Raw genomic sequence first — 21,228 nt, forward strand, 5'->3', positions numbered from 1 at the left:
AGTCCCAGCAACTGTCCTGTCATTTCTTCAAACACAAGCAGAAACAAACCTGAAGAATACGGGTTTTCTGTTGGTTATTTGTCATTCTTCTTGATTTGGTCCTTTCCACTTCATGTCTATGAACCCAGCCACGAAGTTCATGGTTCAACCTATAAAACAGATGAATCGAGTATGTTTACTACAGGTTAACTGTCTTACTCTTTAGCTGGAAATTAATTTAACCATTCTGTAGGACCCAAAAAGGGGCCCAGCATAACAGACTACTCAACAATGCTTTTTTGATTGGAAAAAAAAAACAAACCTAAAACATTTAATATTGTTTTTTAAAATACTTTTATTTATTTTTATTTTATGTGCATGGGTATTCTACCTGCATATATATTTATCCCATGTCCATGCAGAGCCCATAGAGGCTAGAAGAGGATATCATATTCCTTGAAACTCAATTTACAGACAGCTGTGAGCTGCCATGTGTGTGCTGGGAATTGAACCTGGGTCCTCTGTTAGAGTAGCCAATGCTCTTAAACATTGAACTATCTCTCCAGCCCCTTAATATTGTTCTTAATAAGACATGCATTGTTATAAGGCAACCTCCTCAATCATGAGTTCAAAATTCAAAGAAGTAAGGAGAAGTTTGTCCAGAACAACACAGTCAAATAAATATGGCCTTCCTAATGGGGGGGGGGGGGGGAATGCTGTCTGCTGAGAATAACATGTCCATGAGTCTAGCCTTATCTGAATTTTAATATTCACTTCATCCTTTACTTTTCACATAAGACACACCTAAACAGGCAATCATCACATTAAATGGACCCACAACCACCTCTAGCTGGACAGCTGACAGGCTTCTGGTTATCCAACAAAAACTCAGAGTCTCTAGGCCTCTTAGTAAATCTGAAGAAATGCGTTTCTAAGTTCTGCAGCTCGCCATGCGAGGCCACGTGGGTGTTTCTGCAACAGTCCACTCTCCTCACCTGAGAGACTCGGTTGTATTGATCAGGGGCTGACATGGAGGTGGAGGAATATAGAGTAGTGGTTCGTCACTTAGCACCATTAAGGCTTTGTCGTTGGAAACAGAATGATCATATCTGAAACAGACATAAAGAAAAATTGTTTCCTTCATTGTAAATGTTATAAAGTTTACAAGCATTGATTTTTCATTAAAACAAATATACCAGATTGAACATGTTGCAAGATAGAAATGAACATAATGGAAAGACTAAAGTATAAACCATGTGACAGAACTGTCATTTTCTGAGTTTCTAAGAGATGGCTGAGTAAATCGCATTTCCTGAGCTACTATTTACTGGGCAGCACACAGTCTGTGTCTTGGATGAATTCAGTGAAGCCTAATGTTGCTGGAGTAGAGAAGGTGACGCAGTAATGCGAGGAATGACAGGAAAAAGCATTACTGTATGACAAGGCCTAAAGGTGTGTGGTCATTTGCCACTGTGGTAACAAAACTAAACGGTCTCCCTAAAGCAAGGTGCTGTGAAGTGAGGCTAGAGTAAGACATAAAATCTTTGACAGGAGAAAGTGAAAAGTTGAAAAACTGAATAAAAATTAGAATTGTAGATGACCCTGAGTCACTAATAAAATGCTAAATGATAACAACTAGCTACTCCACTAACTTAAAAAGTCTGCTTTTACCTATCATAGTACTTTGCGTCATATGAATTCATATTACAGTAATAATAAGAAACAAACCTGAGCTGAAACTTAGAATCTGAACTGGGCCCATTATTATTGCTTATTTCCTTCAGTGTACTATTTAAATCTATCTCACTAAAAAACCTTAGATTGGTTCACATTTTTAAATATAAGATGTTCTGAATTTATAAATTAGGTTTATAATTTATAAATTTATAAATTAGATATATAATTTATAAAATAAAATAAAAAGAATGAACACACAAAATTAAAAATGGTAAGAGTCACGCTCTTCATATTCACTCAATATTTGCTGTATCCCACCTACGTGCTGGGTCATCCAAGAGACGACAAGGCTCTATCCTCAAAGACCTAACAGGGAAGGCAGATCTCTCTCTCTCTCTCTCTCTCTCTCTCTCTCTCTCTCTCTCTCTCTCTCTCTCTCTCTCTCTCTCTCTCTCTCTCACACACACACACACACACACACACACACACACACACACACTGCATAAAACACAGCAAGACTGTGCTAACTGATGTAAAAGAAACAAAGGACTCAAATAGCAAAGCATGGCAGTATCTACTTGAGATAAACTAGCCTAAGAAGAGATGGTATTAAGTCAAAGCCTAAACAACAAGAAGAAACCAGCTGCATAGATACTAGACAAAAGCAAATGAAGAAAAACCAGGCTCGGGAACACAAAAGACTTCTGCCACGTAGTGTGCAAATGGGATAGATGTAAGAGGTCAGAAAGGCAGGGACCAGGTCATAGTTGGGACTTGCTGGATAAAACAAAAGTTACTAAGTAGAGAGCTGAGATACCCCAATTTACCTTTACACCTTGAAATTGTACCAAAACCAAATATTAGTTAAACAAGGAAAGAAACAAAGATCCACCATGTACACGGTAAGTTTGAAATGCTTAAAAAAAAAAAAGTGAACAAGACAGCTGGCTGTGCGTGAGCAAGGATAAGTCTGCCTGGACAGATTTAAGAATCACCCCTGTATACACATAGAGAGTCTGCAGTGCAGATGAGTGACTCAGCAGAAAGAAACAAAGTTCACCGCTTTAAACCTTGGGGTCTGGACAAAGGAGATGCCAACAAAGAAAATCAGAAAGGGAGGAAAGAAGACTGAATGAGTGAGCAAAATAATCTCGCACGTGGGAGGTGAAGGCAGGAGGCTCGCAAGAATTTGTCACAGTTAACCAGGGGTTGGGGAAATAGCTCCGTGGTAGAGGATTTGTCTATAAAGGCCCTACACTAAATCCCCAACATCACAAAACAAACACAAGACTATAAAACAGCAGCCAGTGAAAAAAGGCTAAAGATTATAACAATGCAAAATGGAAGGTCTTTTAAGGAGTGACTCGTTTGGCCAAATCTTGACGAAAATTAAAAGATGAGCACATGGGTTACCACTAGACTTGGCCACAATGAAAACATGCCCCTTTCCAACACACACACACACACACACACACACACACACACACACACACACACACACGCACCCCTAGCAGAATGGAAAAATAATTTCAGAAGAAAAGTGATGATTTGATTATGGCATACGTAAGGGAAAAGTGGAAGCTCAAGTTACATGAAGTACCCCCACCCCGACCCGTTCACTCGTTTCATTTAGAAGGCTCTTCATGGTCTCTCTTCTGGCAACTATGAGTTACAGAGGTGACATGCTTGGAATAAAACACAGTGCTGAGTGCACACAGAAAAAGATACCAGCCTAGAGTTGAGAGTTAACAGTGCCTGGAAAGTGCAGCACCATCCCGAATGTATTTAAGAAGCTGCTTCGACAGCAGGAGCAGCAGAGCAGGAGCATGCACGCACACATGCACACACATGCATGCATGCACACAACTGTCATATGTGTCATTTGAAAATCACACATGCATACTTAACAAAGACAGGAACTCCATGAAGAAAATCAAAAATTGCTTTCAAAACTATATTTCTGCATGTAATTTTCTTTCCATTTGTAATGATCTGTGCTAGTTAAGTTTGTTCTAACAGCCAAAAACAGAAAAAAAATTTGAGAAGAATAAAAACGTGATAGGAGAAACACAGGGGTGCGCTACACAGTGTTAAAGGGGAGAAAGGGAGGGTGGGTCTAAGCCAGCATGCAATCTGGAGACAACCGGACCCTCTCTAACCCAAAGACAGACACTAGGCTGTTTGCAAACCGTTCTATACAAATCAAACCCTAAAGGAAAATGCAATGCTAGGGAGCTGGAGTTAATGAGAATTCCTAGACTAAAGACACGCTCCGACTGATGCCTTAAGTGGAAACCACCCTTTCCTGTTTATTAGAATACAACTGTGAGTTAAGGCTGATGCCTATCCTGAGGCAATAATTATTACTAGCTCTCACTATATTGCTAATACTCTTTCATAAAAGTGTCCCAGTGTGGCTGATAAATTATACTGTTAAAAATAAAGCTACGTCTGTATGTGTGTATATATACATAAATTATGTAAATATATATTTCTAACATTGAAAAAAATCTAGGCAACTATGATTTGCTAATAGACATAATATGCTAATGACAAACACATAACATTTAAATGATATTATAATCTATGCTTCCATTATCTGAAACATAACTCTCCTAAACTGAAACAAAAATGAGGCATTTAGAAATACAGATGATGATACAGAAAACTTGAACAGGCCAATAGCAAGGAAGAAGACTGGGCTTGTTATAAAAAGTTCCATCCACCCCTAAAAGAACATAAGCCAAGGGCCAGACAAACTCACTGATGAATTTTACCAAACTGCGCAAGAAGAGCTAATGTGAGCCAGATGTAGTGGCACATGTTAGCATGCCAGCTATCCCAAAAGCTGAGATAGGAAGATGGTTAAGTTGAGGCCAGCCTGGCAGCGTAATGAGACTCTTTCAAAACACAAACTAACACAACAAAACTAATGTAAATTTGTCTTAAACTAGTCCAAAGAACTGAAAGAAAGGAAACCCTTCCCAAATTGCTCTATCCAACATCAAGACCAGACAAGAACACAATTAAAAAAGAAATCCACAGACCCAAATCTCTGATGATCATAGTTATTGAAATTATCTACAAAGTACTAGCAATTCAAAGCCAACATATCACAAAGCTAAACATCATGATCAAGTGGGACTTATTACAGGAACGCAAGGTTGACTCAACATATGCCAATCAATAAATGTAAACACGCCATGTCAATAGAATGGAAAACAAAAACTTTATGATTGTTTCAAAAGATGAAGAAAAAGCACTTAGTAAAACTCAACATCCTATCCTGAAGAAAAAAAGAAAAAAAATAGGTATAAACAGAAATTATCTCCGCACTATAAACTCCCATATGACAGACCATAGCGAACACCATAGTGAAGCAGATAAAGCTGAAATGTTTTCCTCTAAGCCTAAGGGTAAGACAAAGATTTCTACTTTCACTAAGTGTTTATTCAATATAGTATTGGAAGACTTAGTACCAAAACCAAGAAAAAAAATACTCCAATGTTTAATTAAAAAAAGGTAAAATAATTCTTGTTCACAGACAACATGATTTTATATAGAGAGAACTTTAGACTCCACAAAAATCAATTAGAAATGATGATCAAATAAATTAAATAAGAATGCAGAATATAAAATTAGTAGCTTTGGGTTGGAGGTATAGATCAGTGGTAGCCTAACAGCCTCGCCTGCATGAGGCCCTAGGTTTGATCCCTACCACCACAAACACAAGACTAGCTTTTGAGAAAGAAATAAAGTAACCTATTCACAGCAATTACAACAAATCAATATATACACAAAATTTGTAAGCATCTAAGAATAAATTTAGTCAAGGAAATGAATAATCTCTGCAATAAAATTTATAAGGAACACTGGTGGAGGAAAGGCATCTCGTGGTCATCAACAGTGTAATTAATGTTAAAATATTCATGCAAGCCGGGCAGTGGTGGCGCACGCCTTTAATCCCAGCACTCGAGAGGCAGAGGCTGGCAGATTGCTGTGAATTCGAAGCCAATCTGGTCTACGAAATGAATCTAGGACAGCCAAGGCTACACAGAGAAATCCTGTCTCCAAAAAAAAAATATTCATGCTACCCAAGAGGTCTACAGAGCCTATGTAATTCTTATAAAAATACAAAGTAAGTACTTTAACAAGTGAGATATCTCTCCAGCCCTCTATTAAAGTACAAATAACACTTGGCATAGAAATAAAAAGCATACTCCTATAATTTGTGCAGAACTACAAAACTCCAAATAGCTAAAGCAATCACGGGCAACAAACACAGGAAAAGAGTCAGGCATGGTGGCTCACACCAGTAATCCCAGTACCTGGGAGACAGGAAGATCAGTTTCAGCTATATGGGGAAAAAAATAAATCATTGGAACGAAACAGAAAAACCCAGAAATAAATTCATATACTCATAGCCAACTAAGCTTTCACAAAGGCAGCAAAAACATGTGACAGACAGGTCTTTTCAATAAATGGTGTCAGGAAACCAGCTAACCATGTGCAGAAAAAAGAAACTACACTTCCATCACTAAACACACACACAGACATAGATACACACACATGCACACGCACATGCACACACTACTATATTTTCTCTCTTAAATGTGTAAGCTAAAAATCTGCTATCACAGAAGTATAAAATACAATCATGTATATCAGAGTCTCTGAAGGTATGGGGGGAGGAGGGCCAGGGAAGGAGAGGGTCAATGAGATTACGTGTTCTGCCAGCGCTGCAGACTAACTATGGTTGACCACAATGCAGCAAATATTTCAACACATCTAGTAAGAAGAATTTGAATCTTCTTGACATAAAAAAAGAATGAATATCCGTCTTAGGTGATGGATACGCTAATTACTCTGTCCCAATCATTATATGTTATAAACGTCAAAATGACGCACACAGTGTAGCCCACAAATACGTACAGTCACTTTGTGTCAATTTAAACTTTTAAATACTTTTTAAAAAAAGAGGAAACTAGCAAAATAGTAGCAGCTTAAATTTTTTAATATTTTCAGCACTTGGAAGGCAGAGGCAGGTGGATCTCTGTGAATTTGAGGCCAGCCTGGACTACAGAGCAAGTTCCAGGACAGCCAGAGCTGTTACACAGAGAAATTCTATCTCAAAAAAAACAAGAAAAAATAAAATAAAATAAATATTTTCAAAGAAAAATATATATGGGTGTCATGAGAGCACATATAAACATCTAAAATTCAGTAACAAACTAGTATTTGCTAACGTCTCCTAAATTGTTCTACAGCAACCTGCTGTAGTATCTCAAGAGACTTGCACGTCTCTAAGAATCTATACTCTCTTTATCAGGACCAATAGCTCAGATACATGAAGCCAATGGTGACTCCAGGCAGGGGACAGAGTACTCTTTTCAAGGGGATAAATTTCACCGTGAAAGGTGCCCAGACCAGTGAACCGACACTACACCTTCCAGGAGTCCACATTTTATGCCATGCTAACATGCATAAATGCATGAAGGTTTCTATTTATTATGGTTATTTTGGAATAATAATATTCCCATGCTACCTAAACAAACTGTGGCTTCAAGTGTCAGATCAATAATTTGTCTTATTTTTAGCAACTACCTGTACTTAATCAAACCCTGTACGTCTGAGTCCAAAGACTACTCAACTTAAAACAGAATTTTTGAAGGATCATCTGTGGACAACCATAGAACTCAAAATTATAGAATATAGAGGAAAAACCTGGGCAAATTTTGGAAAAATAAGAAAGCTAATAAACTACCAATTTTAGAGACACTGTTGCCACCAATGTGAACATTTCAGAAATGTGACAAATTCTAAGACATTAAAAAAAATTAGCAGAAATCAGCCTGTACTGCTTTCTAAAAACATGGCACCGATAGCCTGCTATGCTACAGTGCAGCACTGCCATAAGATCCTTGGCTCCTTACACAACCTCAAGGCTAAAAAACCAGGAAGGATGATGGCTCTATGGCAATTTTAGTAATTTTCCAGCACTTCACCGCAATGCAATGACTACCACACTGTGACCCCACTGCCTGCTACTCAGGAGTCTGGCTTTATTTGCCTCTGATAAGAGTCCCCAAAAAAATCATAAGGCAAAGATTACCAAAAAGGACAGTGCTTTCATGCACATCATATGCTTTATTATTAAGCAAAATGCAAATTTACCAAGGTATCTGTTTAATTATAAAGAGGAAAAATTCAGAAAACAACAAGTAATAATTTACTTAGTGACTATAAATAGGTTCAACCATATCACTTTGCCATATCTATCCATAGACATAAATATTAGATACATGTACTAAACTATAATAATAGAAAAAAACTGAAGATAGTACATGTATTTCAATGTATGTGTTTGTCAACACAAACTGTTTAAATAATTACATCTCAACAAAAATCCTAAACTGGGAACTATTTCAAAATAAACTTATTCTTAAAATTGATCTTAAAAAATAAAACAAACAGATGGCATCACTAGTTTACTTGTTCCACTGGCCAAAACCTATATGAACAATTTACATGTGAAGGGTACTAGGTAAGACTTCTCCAGTTCACTAAACCAATAAGGCCAACAGCTGCCGTCTCACCTGTAGCTGGTTTTCTGGTTGATATCTTCTGACGTGTCTTGAGCTTCTTTTGTTGAAAATTCTAAAAGGTGCCTCCTTTGATGTGAAGGGTCTGCACTGGGTTTCACTCTCCTGGAATCTTGCTCTAGCATGCTGAAACAACACAAAACCAACAACAAATGAAGCAGCAGTTGAAGTTAAAATAGCACATGCACATGCTACATTAGCTAAAAGCAAGCAAGATTTGCCTGCTAGATCTGAACATACAACAAAAAGTCACGGCACTGATGGCCTGTCATCTTGTACATAGCAAACAATTTTTAAAATAATTTTTATAAGTATAAAAGCCCATATTTATAAACTGATTAAACAAAAGCAGTGTTTTACTTGCATTTAAAACCCGATAATTACATTATATAAATTGCTGCCGTTTATATTAAATGCTTCTCAAAGACTTATATGCTGAAGGCTTGGGTCCACTGGGAGGTAGTGAAACCTTTACAAGGTAGGGCACAGTGAATGAAGGTTTTGAAGGCGATACTGGGATCCTAGCCACCCCTGTCCCTCTCTCCTTCACTTCCCAGCAACTGTGAGGTAAGCAGACTTCTTCCACATAACAGTTCTTGATAATATATTGTGCCACTACAAGCCCAGAGCAACAACCCAAGTCAACATAGACTAAAACTTCTGAAATCAAGAGCCAAGTTTCCTGCTTTTTAAGCTGATTTACCTCAGGTATTTATTGCAATAACAGAAAATTAACACATATGAAAAGAAACACAGGTAAGTACATTTAAATAAATTTTAGACTCATATAACTGAGGTAGAAAATCCACCCCAGTGTGGGCAAATGCGGCAAATGAAATAGGAACTGCTGTCTTTCAGTAGTCAAACACACTATTAGCCTTGCCACAATGCTGAGGGATCACATAAAGTTAACCAAAACCATTTATAGTCTATTTTCATTTATACATAAAAGTTTTCATTTACTTCTCTCAACTCCTCTTAATACTTTCACTCATCAGTGTAATAGTCATAAGTATTTTGAGGGAAATAACATGGATTAGGTAGATCATACATACATATATTTATACATTTGTGCATGCAAACATATGTACATACGTCAGGCAAACAGGCAGGCAGACACACAGACAGTGTTGTGATAAGTGTAATTGTTTAAACTCATTAGTCATGTGCTTTGAAATTTGGCTTACTAATGTCATTTTGAATACATGTTTTATTTTATAGAGTTACACACATAATATACACTATTCATGATCCCAATTCAACACAAAAGGAATTCCTCTGGGGAAGCATAAAAGATTATATTTGGAGAATTAAGTGGGAGTGAAAAGTAAGACTGATGAAAAGGGCACTTAGGGCCTCATGGTCTAAAAGTAAAAGCCTGTGGGAGAGAAGGTATTTTTCTCCAAATATGGATGAACAGGATGGACAAAAAGAAGAGGAAGATCTATTTCTCTGAAATCCTTTTCTGATGCTATATTCTTTAAGTTTCTCAATTCTTTTCCCCTAGAAATCACTGTCATCTGCAATTCTCACACAGCACGCTGTCATTCTGACATACTGTAAACTCTTTAATGGTACACTGCCAAGTTATGGTCACTGTACAAAACTTTTGCTAACGAGTGCTAAATTGTCATTACAGCTGTGTGCTTCAGGCTGAAGGCTTGAGCAGCCAAGCAACGCTGCAAGCCCACATATCTTTTATGCTCGGGGACCTATTCAGTGGTAAAGATGCGAAGGGAGAAAAAAGATAAAAGCTAAGTTACTTTGTACAGAAGGATAGATTTGATGTGATTGATTAATTGATTGACTGGTTGATAGGCAGAAGAGCGGTCGGAGCCATAGCGGAGCTAAGCAGAACTCTATGAAACACTACAGATGAGAGCACTGGACCTCTACAGAGGGGATCAGGAGGCCATCTTAAGTGGCGAGCAGTAGATAAAGTACAAGGCAGAGGAGAGTGAGAAACGGCATCACAGGCTAACAGAATAGTTATCTGAGCGAAGCACCCTGGCTCAAGAGAGCATGATTTAAGGAAGGAGAGACAAGACAAGAGAGAAGAGACAGCAGCAACAATGCAAGGCTGGACTACACATGGCCTAACAGTTTACACAACGGAAACAAATCACTTTGTCCTTGTGCTAATTTCTACTCTTCTGTATATTCTTCCAATGGCTAATGGCATTTCCTGGTCTGGTGGCATTATCAATCATCTACTTCAGGCTTTAGTGTTACTTATTTACCCTTTGTTGCTACTGCCAGGAAAGCAGAGTAACAGAAGAATCCCTTGGCTTTGCTAGCTCTTACTGGGGTTTTAACCCTACAAGAGGCCTTCCTAATGTAACTCTCATGATCTAAGCTGTGAGGTCAGAGTGGCTGCCCTGCCTTCTAAAACCAACTTAGAACACTTCCTGTCCCTCCATATCAGGAAGTACCTTCCTCTAGTACACGGGCTCCAGACTGAGGCATTGGGCCAGCAGTGTTGCTATCACCTGATAACTGGCTAGAAATGCAGATTCTTGTGTGAAGAAACTCAGTGTTTCAACAAGCTATCCAGTGACGGCCAGTGATTGAGAACCTCCGCCCATGCTTTTCACAGCATGCTCCCTGGAAGAGTCACTTCTCCACAGTGGCCCCAGCTGAAGTTGACAATTCAGAGGGCCGGGGCCGTTCAATAAGAGGACACAGAAGGATGTGACCTAAATGGCAAATTTGTGGCTTCCTGTCCTTTTTTTTAATTAGTCTAGTATTGTAGTACTTTGAAGATTTAAAGATTCTACTGACCATCATTTTTCAATCGCCACCACACAACCTAGAGCGCCGTGCCACTACTCACGGCCATTTACAGCCATCTGCGGCTATCACCAGCAAATAGCTTGGTCTATTTCAACTATAACAACACTGCGACAACTGCTTAGCTACATTTATTAGAAAACAAGTGTGCTATTGACACAAAAGCACATCGCCTCCTGTGCTGGTAATGATTTTAATGCCATAATAGCACTGTACCCACAGCCATTTGGGGGAGTTATACCTTTCTTTTAACCAAAGAGCTCAAATCTCATTCAATTCACATCATCACACTCCATTATATAAAGGCAATGTAATACTTTGAGCAAGAGAATCAGTGATGGGGCAAAAAATAGAATTTAAATAAGCTAAGCCATTAGTTTATTGCCCACCTACTGGTCTGGGTAAGTGTATTGAGAAATCACTGTTATCCAGGTGGTGGTGTCCCGTGCCTTTAGTATCAGCACTCAGGAGGCAGAGGCAGGTAGATCTCTGAGTTCAAGGCCAGCCTGGGCTACACAGTGAGTTCCAGAACAGCCAGGGCTACACAGAGAAACCCTGTCTCAAAAATCAAATAAATAAATAAATAAAAATAAAATTCACCATCTTCATTTGCTATGCTTTCTTTGGGGGAGTTGCTTTTTCAGTCTCCAATTCATCCATATTTTAATCTTTAAAGTGTAAGTTCTAAAAAAAAAAAAAAAAAAATACTTGAACTATGAAGTAACTGGGAAAACTTATTATAGCTACAAGAATAAAGTCACATGTATAGTTTCCTTGTATCTATTAGTATTTAAAAGAATTTCATTCCACTGCTAGGTTTCAGGACTGTCTAAAAATAATTATATTACAAATATCGAGAGGAATTTGGCAGCTCTTGAAGTGCCCAAACATACAAAAGGGTATGAGAAAATTATTGTTAATATGAACTTTCAGATTCTTGGCCTGAGTGTTTTTATAATATTGGGAAAAAATAAATTTCCAAGAACACAAAAGGATGAATCAGGCAAAGCAAGAACATACAGCTAGGTAAGCGCCGGTGCGTCTGGTGACTTTCTAACTCAGAATAGTGATACAACAATTAACTGACTATAAAAATCAATTATTTTTATTTTCTCTGCTTGGATATTTTGCTTGCATGTAAGTCTGTGCACCGTGTGTATACAGAGCCCCTAAAACCCAGAAGAGGGGTCTGGATGCCCCAGAATGGGAGTTATAGGCATTGTCAGCTGTCATGTGGGTGCTGGGTCCTCTGCGGCAGCAGAAAGTGCTCTTAAGCACCGAGCCAACTCTCCAGCCCCTAACTAAAATCTTTATAATTAAGTTAAGCCAGATTCTGCCCGGGAGTTTAAAGTAAACTAATAAATACTAAAAAGAAAAAAAGAAAAACATGAGTCTCTATGACCTATGCGTCTCCAATCAGGAACATACTACTCACTAACAGTCACGAGGGCTCTAATACACAGGATAATCATTACACAAAGCATCTTGCTTGTGCTCTGGTCAGTGATCCTGAAAAGTATAGACTAATAAAACACGAATGATTTAAAGTTTCTTCCAAAGTTTGAAAGACGAATTACAAGAATTGTTACTTTACTCTTTCATCTATGAAACTCTAAACATCAACAACTGATGTAAATTATTCGTGAGACTGTTTAATCCATAAGACTTCAGATATCCAATCTTCATACCAAGAGGCTGAACATAAAATGTCACATAGCCAAGTATACCCTTGGCAAGCCTGGGCTTGTTCTGTTTTGTCTTCTATGGTACAAGTAGATCAATTTTAAATTGAAGCCAAATCCATAGGTAAGAGTAATGCTGTTTCTCTTCACCCCAAAACCACATGCTGTCGTTGCTGAGACCCACAAACGAAAAGCTCGATTACTTTCAGCTGAGAATGATCATGGCAACCTTTGGAGGCAAAAGTGGAAAAGTGCGAAAGCACAAACATGGACGGCAGATCTGGATTCAAGATGTGACTCAAACGCCTGCGTGGTTAAGTTCTTTAAGGCTCCAACTCTTCACAGTAAAACAGGAAAACTAGCAAGTATGTCACAGGGCTCATCTGAGAGTCACGTGAGGTGACAGATGTGGACATATTTTACAAAGCCTGAGGATGCCAGAGAGCACTTAGTGACACAGCTGTCTTCCTGCTTGCCCAGCTCAAGTGTTCACAACATAGCAACTGCAGGGATCTTTTACACATCTAGGTCAGCCTCTGACATCTCTCCACAGCTCCAGTCCTTTAGACGGCTCCTCTTTCCTAGCATAAGAAGCCCAAATGTGAGTGTGGCCCTCCCTTCCACTTTGCTTCCATGATACTGCCTCCTAGTTCTTGCATCCTGTTCACTTACACTCAGCCACACTTACCTCCCTCCTCACCCTTGAAATGAACAGCACACTCCTTCACACCAGGGCTCTGCAGTAGCTAACGCCTTCACAGAGCTCTTTCCTACACAGCCAGACAGCTAACCTTGTCTCCGGCAAGCCTTAGCTCAAACATCTGTCAAACAGCGATCACTACTCAAAGTGACATCCCAACAATGTCACACACACGTGCAAAACCATTTACTCTACCATACTTAATTCTGTTCAAAGAATTTACAACTTGGCTGCTTTACTTGTTAAATGTACTGTCTCTTACTACAGCATAAATTGAAGGATGCAAAGATTTTTGTGCTGTTTTGGTTCAGTACCTGGCATATAGAGAGCACTTCTGCATTTTGTTTTTTGTTTATTTTAAATAAGAAATAAATGAACTTTGTGAATATTCCACGTCTTCACTTTGCTGTTAAACTTGCATCAAACAAATGAATTCATAATACAGACACTGTCCTGCTTCACGGCCACATCTGAGCTTTTGGAGAATGGGCAAGGTTGGTGGGCACAGCGCTGACTGCTCCACTGTAAGGCCTTGTCTGCCTATGTTAAGTGATGAAGATGAAGCTTCAGGTCAGCGCAGCACTGCGTTTCAGTTTCCTCCTCTGTAAAAATGGTCATAATAGCACTTGCCTTATGGCAGGAGGAGGAGGAAAAAAATGAAGTAGCTCACGGAGTAATCAGATTACTAGTTGGTGCACTGGGTTTGATAACTGATACAATAGTACAAAAAAAAAAAAAACTAGCTACTTTTACCAACAAAGCATTGATAATATCAAGATACAGCCAACCTAGATTGTTCTGGAAGGAAGAGAGGGAGGACTGCAATAATGAGAATTCTTGGAAAAGGGCTAAGACAGAAAGTCACATAAACTATGTTGCCTAGGTATACATCCCCTAACTGTAGCTCATTCAGACGTCACACAGACTATGGAGAGAACACAAACACTGCATATACTTGGAAAACTGAATATGAAAAAGTCTAAGTGCGAAGCTTGAAGAGGCCACCTTCTGTAGCCAGGTGGGACTTCTTCCAGTGGAGGAGGGACACACCAGCCCATCCACAAAAACTTTGACCTCAAATTTGTCCTGCCTACAAGCAGTACAGAGACAAAAATGGAGCAGAGATAGAGGGAACTACCAACCAATGGCTGGCCCAATTTGAGACCCACCCTATGGCAGAGTAGGGGGAAGGATTGAGGGAGCCAGAGGGACCAAGGACAGCACAAGAAGACCTACAGAGTAAACTAACCTGGGCCTATAGGGGCTCGCAGAGACTGAACCATCGACCAAAGTGCCTGCAAGGGCTGGACCTAGGCCCGCTACACATATGTAGCAGATGTGCAGCTTGTTCTTCATGTGGGTCCCCTAACAATTGGAGCCAGGGCTGTCTCTGACACTGCTGTCTGCCTCTGGATCCCTTTCACACAGCTGGACTGTCTTGTCTGGCCTCGATGAGAGAAGATGTGCCTGGTACTGCTGCGACTTGATGTACCAGAGTGGGTGGGTACCCATGGGGAGCCTCCCCTTCTCTGAAGATAAGGGGATGGGGGAATGAGGAAGGGGTGAAAGGGTGGGACTAGGAGGAGAGGAGGGAGGGGAGGCTGCAATCAGGCTGTAAAGAAAATAAATAAATAAATAAATAAATAAATAAATAAATAAATAAATAAAAGCAAAAGTTTAAAAAAAAAGTCTAGGTGTATAAAACATGTCCATAGTTCATGCATAATCTACAGGCTAGGCATGGTGGCGCACGCCTTTAGTCCCAGCACTCTGGAGGCAGAGGCAGGCAGATCTCTGTGAGTTTGAGGCTAGCCTGGTCTACAAAGTGAGTCCAGAACAGCCAGAACTACAAGAGAAACCCTGCCTCAAAAAACAAACAAACAAACAAACAAATCTGCAGAATGACTGCTAAAATACTTACTGAAATGACAAAATAAGCCAAATCTGGAGACAAAAATGGTATTAATGATAAGTTTCCTAGAAGCCTAAGTGACAGATAATATTATAATTACATTTGTATGTTCACTGATCAAATTTTCTCCTGTTCTATAGCTCTGTACCCAGTACATGGCTGAGCCACTTACTCCTTTACTACGTATGATCTGCAGTTGACAAAGCATGATCATATGTACATGTGCTAAGTACTGCAATGGTAATTAAAGCTACCGAGGACAAACCATTCACTGGTCTCTAATTTATTAAGAATGTGAGTAATATTGGGAAATGGCAACATATTCAACTTACACACTGACAGGAGTCTCCTCACCTAGCCTAGCTTCTCCAATCCCCTCTTAGGGAGGAGATGGCACAAATTATCAACTTCTAGTTTGGGAAGTAACGTCCAGGGACCTAACTATCCCAGGTAAAGAAGGAAGTCAGCGGGGATATAGTGTGTGCCTTCAATCACCCTTCGGTTCACTCTGACTGAGGTCTAGAGAAGGTGGCCAAGGGATGTGTGATGAAGCTCCTGGCGTGCTGGGAAGCACACTCTACACAATTCATGTGAAAGCCCAGACCAGAGAAACCATCAGCAGGATTTTCCATGCCTTCTAAGTCCAGCACCACACTTGACAGACACGGAGCCATCTAAGACCAAGACTGACATCTACAGACCGTAAGAAGGCAGAACCAAGCCATTACCTTGCACAGGCATTTTTGCCTACTGTGAATAAATTAAAATATCTAGAAAAGGGTCTGGTGCTGGCTCTACAACCCTGACTCTGTAGCACCTGGTACTTAGATGTATCTTTATATGTACTTGAGATGCTTATATGTCATTTTGATGAATGTGGAACATACTTTTAGCCAAGGGCTTGAATTAGATAACATTTAAGAATCTGGCTGAACAAAACCATCTATACTTAGTGGTTTGAATTCTGACATCTAACTCTTTTAACATTTAGCCAAGTGGTGATATCATTCAGCAAAATGTGCTCAACAACTGAACAGGGGGACAATTGGAACCAGATTTGGGGACAAGCTCATCTCAGGAAAAGCTAGAATTCTTCCTGCAAAACAACAGAAACTGGCAACTTAGAAAATTCTGGAATAAAGAAATTTGCTTCTAACCAATTCCTGACTCACACTTGATGCACATGCTTTCTGATCACCTCTTCTTTATTTTATTTTTATTTTTTTATATTTTGGTTTTTCAAGACAGAGTCTCTGTGTAGCCTTGGCTGTTGTCCTGGACTCTCTTTGTAGATCAGGTTGGCCTCGAACTCATAGTGATCTGCCTCCCTAGTGCTGGGATTAAGGGAGTGCACCACCAAGCCGGCCTCTTCTTTAAAGTGATGTCTCAAATTCAAGATTCCAAGTCTAGCAGAAGGGCGTATTACCTAACCCCAGAACAAGAGAGGAAAAAGAACCCTCCTTCCCCAACATATGTTGATTCTTTTAAACAATGTAACATATTTACAATACCGTTGAGATACTAATTTACCACTTGCTGAAAAGCCTGGTTGTAGAAGCCTTTAAAATGACAGTGAAACAGGATACAGGACTCCATAAACTGCAGCTCAACCTGCCAGGAGGAGGCTGCTTTCCTAAGGGTATGCTGTGACTCCTGCTCAGAACCAGGGCATAGGAATGTCCTGAGTCCGTAAGACAAGCTTATGAAGAGGGAGATGTCTAGACATTTACTAAATAGGCCACTGTTTGCTTTTTCTTTCCTGTAGCTGTGAGCTTTTCTGTTGCCTCACAGATTCTTTATTTCTCCTTTAAACAACATAATGTTGAATTTCTCCACTCTAGTTAACAAATTTGCCTTCTAAAAACAAAAGTCCTGTCCAGGAGCAAGGGACTTAGCAGATAAAGTGCTTCCTGTGCAATTGTAAAGACATGAGTTCAGATCCCCATAAGGCAGGTAAAGCTAGGTCCGGTAGCCCACATCTGCAGGGCCAGTACACTCCTACAGTACGATCTGCAGACAGCAGAGTCTCCAGAGCTCCTGAGTCTCCTTGCCTGGTGCGCACAGCACTCAACAGCAAAGTGAGCCTGCCTCAGACAAGGGGGAAGGTGAGGCCCACACCTGAGGTAGTCCTCTAACCACTACATCTGAGCTGTGGCCAAGCACACATACACGCGCGCGCACACACGCACACACCAAATGCACCGTCATTCCACTTTCACTAGGTTCATCTCCATCATAGTATGCGTTTTTATAGTCTAGTTTCTTTCCCTTAATACATTTTGAAACGAAATAGTCAAATTGTAGGTTGTTACCAGTTATCCCAAAACTTTAAAAGTTCAACTAAACAAGTCTAAATGTTAACTATTTCCCCGAAACTAAAATAAACTTTGAGTACTTTCTCTTCATGCCTCTCATTCCCAATCTATCAGTATTACTCCCATCTTGATCAGTAGGCCCTGTTCCCACTTCATATTGCCAGCTTTTTAGAAAGCTTCTCTCACAACTTTTATTTTTTGTTATTAGCTAACTGTTTCTATGTCTAAACCTAGTGAAACCATTTTCTTCCTTCCTAACACGTCCCTCAGCAATCTTTAATGAGGTCTGCTAACAGTGAGCCCTCTCCAGCTGTGACTGTCTTCAGACAGCCCTACACTTCTCTCAGATTTAACAGGTGTTTTTGTCAGGCGAGACAACAGACTGGATTCTTTCTCTTAAACTTTAGGATAGCATTGTACTGACTGATACTGTTAAGAAGTCAGCTACCCAGCTGATGCCGATGGCCATGTGAGTAAGCTATTGTGCTTGTGTCCTGGGGGTTCCTGCCCACAAGACTGCAGAATACTAGGAGCCAACAAAGATCGTCAGAACCCCCAGGTCGATCTTTGTTGGCTCCTAGTATTCTACAGTCTTGCGGGCAGGTATCTATGCACGAATACCTTTTTATCTGGTTCATTCTCCCCCTGAACTGACTTACCCTAAGCCTGCTAAGCCTGAGTGTTGTTGTCTTCCGTCAATTCTGGCATGTGTCTAACTTATGTCATCAAATGTTGCCTTTCCCCATTTTTCCTTAGTTTAGGGAACCTTTTTGGGGGGGGAGAGGGTTCCACTTTGATGAATACTACAGCATCTCTTTTTATGCCGCTCTTTTCTCTGTTGCCTTCTCTCCTCAAATATAGCTCAGTTTTTTGTTTGTTTGGGTTTTTGGTTTTTAACTAAAAGCTTAGTATGCATACGATGGAGGGAGCACTAGTGGATGGAAGACAACTAGTAGGATTGGGGAAAGGAGAATACATGGTCGAAGCATATAATATACTTCAAAATGTAAACTTCTCTTTTGAGACTTTTGGACTTACAAAGACAAGTAATAGTGTGGCTCACATACACTTTCTCCATCGTTCCTCAAATGCCAACACTTTACCAACAGCAGTACGGCAGTAAACATAAGACATGGGCCTGAAGCTACAGATCTTACCTAGTATCTGGCCTGCAGTCCTCCTAACCACACTGCCCTGCTGATCGCATGCCCTGTTCTAGCTCCACGTGCTGCACCATTTGCTCGTGCTGCTTTCTCCTCCGCTCTTAGAATGATCCTCTGCCTTTCCTTGACTTTCATGACCTTGATATTTGTGAAGATTCAGGCTATTTGGTACAGTGTCGCTCATTTGGGTTTATCTGTTTGTTTTTTAATGATTAAATTCAAAGAAATGCATTTGGGGGCAACTATTTCACAGGAGGGATAACTGTGTCCTTTTTGGTGCATTCCATCACATGCCAGATGTCACATCACTGGTATTCTTACTCTGATCATCTAGTTATGATAGCATGGCGTCATGTCTTTTAACAGTCCCCATGGTTTCTAACTCTTGGCCTCTGTTACACTCTGCTTATTCTTCTTTGTATTTGTGGTGGATGCATGAGTGTAGAAGCGTGTGCGTCCATGTGTAGACTCACCCTTGCATGGGTGTATGGAGGCTAGGGGTCAACACCAAGCATCATCCTCTACTCAATCTCCACTTTAATTTTGAGACAGGGCCTCTCTGTGGCTCTAGACTGGCTGGCCAGCAAGCCCCTGGGATCCACTGAGATCTGCCTGCCTCTGCCCACCTCTTTCCCTTCCTGTTACATGGTGCTGAGGACCCAAACCCAGGTCAAACAGTAGTTACTGGGAAATCTACCCACTGAGACATCTTTCCAACCAGTTTATTTGGTTTAAGTTAACTAGTATTATATTCATTTTACCCTATGTCTAGTTTTCTCTAAAATATTCTCATCAGCTCTATCTTTTATCACTTTACCATATTTGGATTTCCTCTTTTGTCTGAGACATTTTTATCTTTTTAAAACAATAATTCAATTATCCATAGTATCAAAGTCTGATATTATATACATGTGTGTGTGTGTGTGTGTGTATATATATATATATATATATATATATATATTTTTTTTTTTTTTGAGACAGGGTCTCATGTAGCCCAGGCTGCTCTCAAACTCACTATGTACTGAAGAATGACTTTGAACTTCTCATCCTCCTGCCTCTGTCTCCCAAATGCTAAGATGACACCATGCCTGATTTATGCAGCAGGGCAGTGGGTATGCTATGTAACCCTCTACCAACTGAGCTACATTACTAGCTCAATCTGTTTTATTCTGAAGCATGGACTTGCTAAGATGTCAGTGTTGCCTTGAACTCACTCTGTAGCTCAAACAGGCTGGAAACTTGTGATCTTCCTGTCTCGCCCTCTAGAGCAGCTAAGATCATAGTCTTACTCCACCAGGCCTGGCCCATACAGGCTAGCCATTTCCTGCTGCCTGGAGTCTCTGTTTTTACAGACCACCCAGAGTAGGCCAATTCCTTGAATCTCATGCCAAAAATAGCTAGATCTCTTCTTCACCATCCATAAAACATAATAAGGTTAGAAAATTAATTCAGTTAAATTTGTTTAATTTATTTTCTTTTTCTGTGGGATGGCTATATAGTAACCTAAAACTCTTCAACACGCTCTGTTTTGTTATACATTACCTTTCATAAATTCTCTTACTTTATATGTAAAGTATATTTGTATTTCATCACCAAATGTTTTCAGGGAATATTTCTTAAGGTATATGTGGCAAATTGTTACTTTTTTCACATGGGCCTAAAACAATAAGGCACAAAATCATCTACGCTGAACATCAGAGACACCACAACTACCTTCATTGTGGTGCTATAACCTCATCAAAAACCGTTCAAATTCCTAAACTTAAGATCCTTTAGAAACTCTATGATTAAACTACCCATGTATTTGGCCAAGTTTAATTCAGTGGTGTTCAAGAAAATTCAGATAGAGCTCATAATCTGTACCAATAAAATATAACAGTAATTAAATTATATATATAAAACAGTAATTACCTAAGGTTTCTTGTATTGTTGGTTTAAAGAGGAACTTTTTTTTAAAAGATTTACTATACACACACACACACGCACACACACGTTTTGTTGCTAGGTATGTCTGTGCACCATGTATGTGCCTCATGACTGGGAAGGATCCTCTGGAACTGGAGTTATGGACAGTTGTGAGTCACCTGCGAGTGAGTGCTGGGAACTGAACCCAGGTCCCCCATACGAACAACAAGTATTACTAATCTCTGACCCATCTTTATAGCCCCGTTGCTCAGGTTTTTGTTTTTGTTTTTGTTTTTGTTTTTTGGTTTTTAAGGTGTGAATATGAGTGAGAGAGAGTGTGTGAATGTTCTCTGGGCTTTGATGTTTACTGCCCATGGCAGTCTTGTCTAGAAGTAGTTCTCTGCTTTTTTGAGTTTTACGGCTAGTTTTGTCTTTTTGCCTTCTTGGTAACATTCCAAGTTGTTAAGAAACTGGTTTCCTCAAATCTTTCAGCTCTTCTTTTA

At 39.7% G+C, this 21,228-nt stretch overlaps 1 protein-coding gene across 1 annotated transcript in view; it reads right to left on the bottom strand.

The window, feature by feature from the left end:
* Atf6 (activating transcription factor 6) overlaps window positions 1-21,228 on the bottom strand; it is a 148,894-nt gene that overhangs the window by 71,535 nt on the left and 56,131 nt on the right. Inside the window, exons 12-14 of the mRNA XM_051148349.1 lie at window positions 8,253-8,384; window positions 975-1,088; window positions 50-149 (exon numbers count right to left, since the gene is read on the bottom strand). Coding sequence (XP_051004306.1) covers window positions 50-149; window positions 975-1,088; window positions 8,253-8,384 — 346 coding nt within the window. The remainder of the gene's footprint in view (window positions 1-49; window positions 150-974; window positions 1,089-8,252; window positions 8,385-21,228) is intronic.

This window comes from Acomys russatus, chromosome 6 (genome assembly GCF_903995435.1).
Source record: "Acomys russatus chromosome 6, mAcoRus1.1, whole genome shotgun sequence".
NCBI lineage: Eukaryota > Metazoa > Chordata > Mammalia > Rodentia > Muridae > Acomys > Acomys russatus.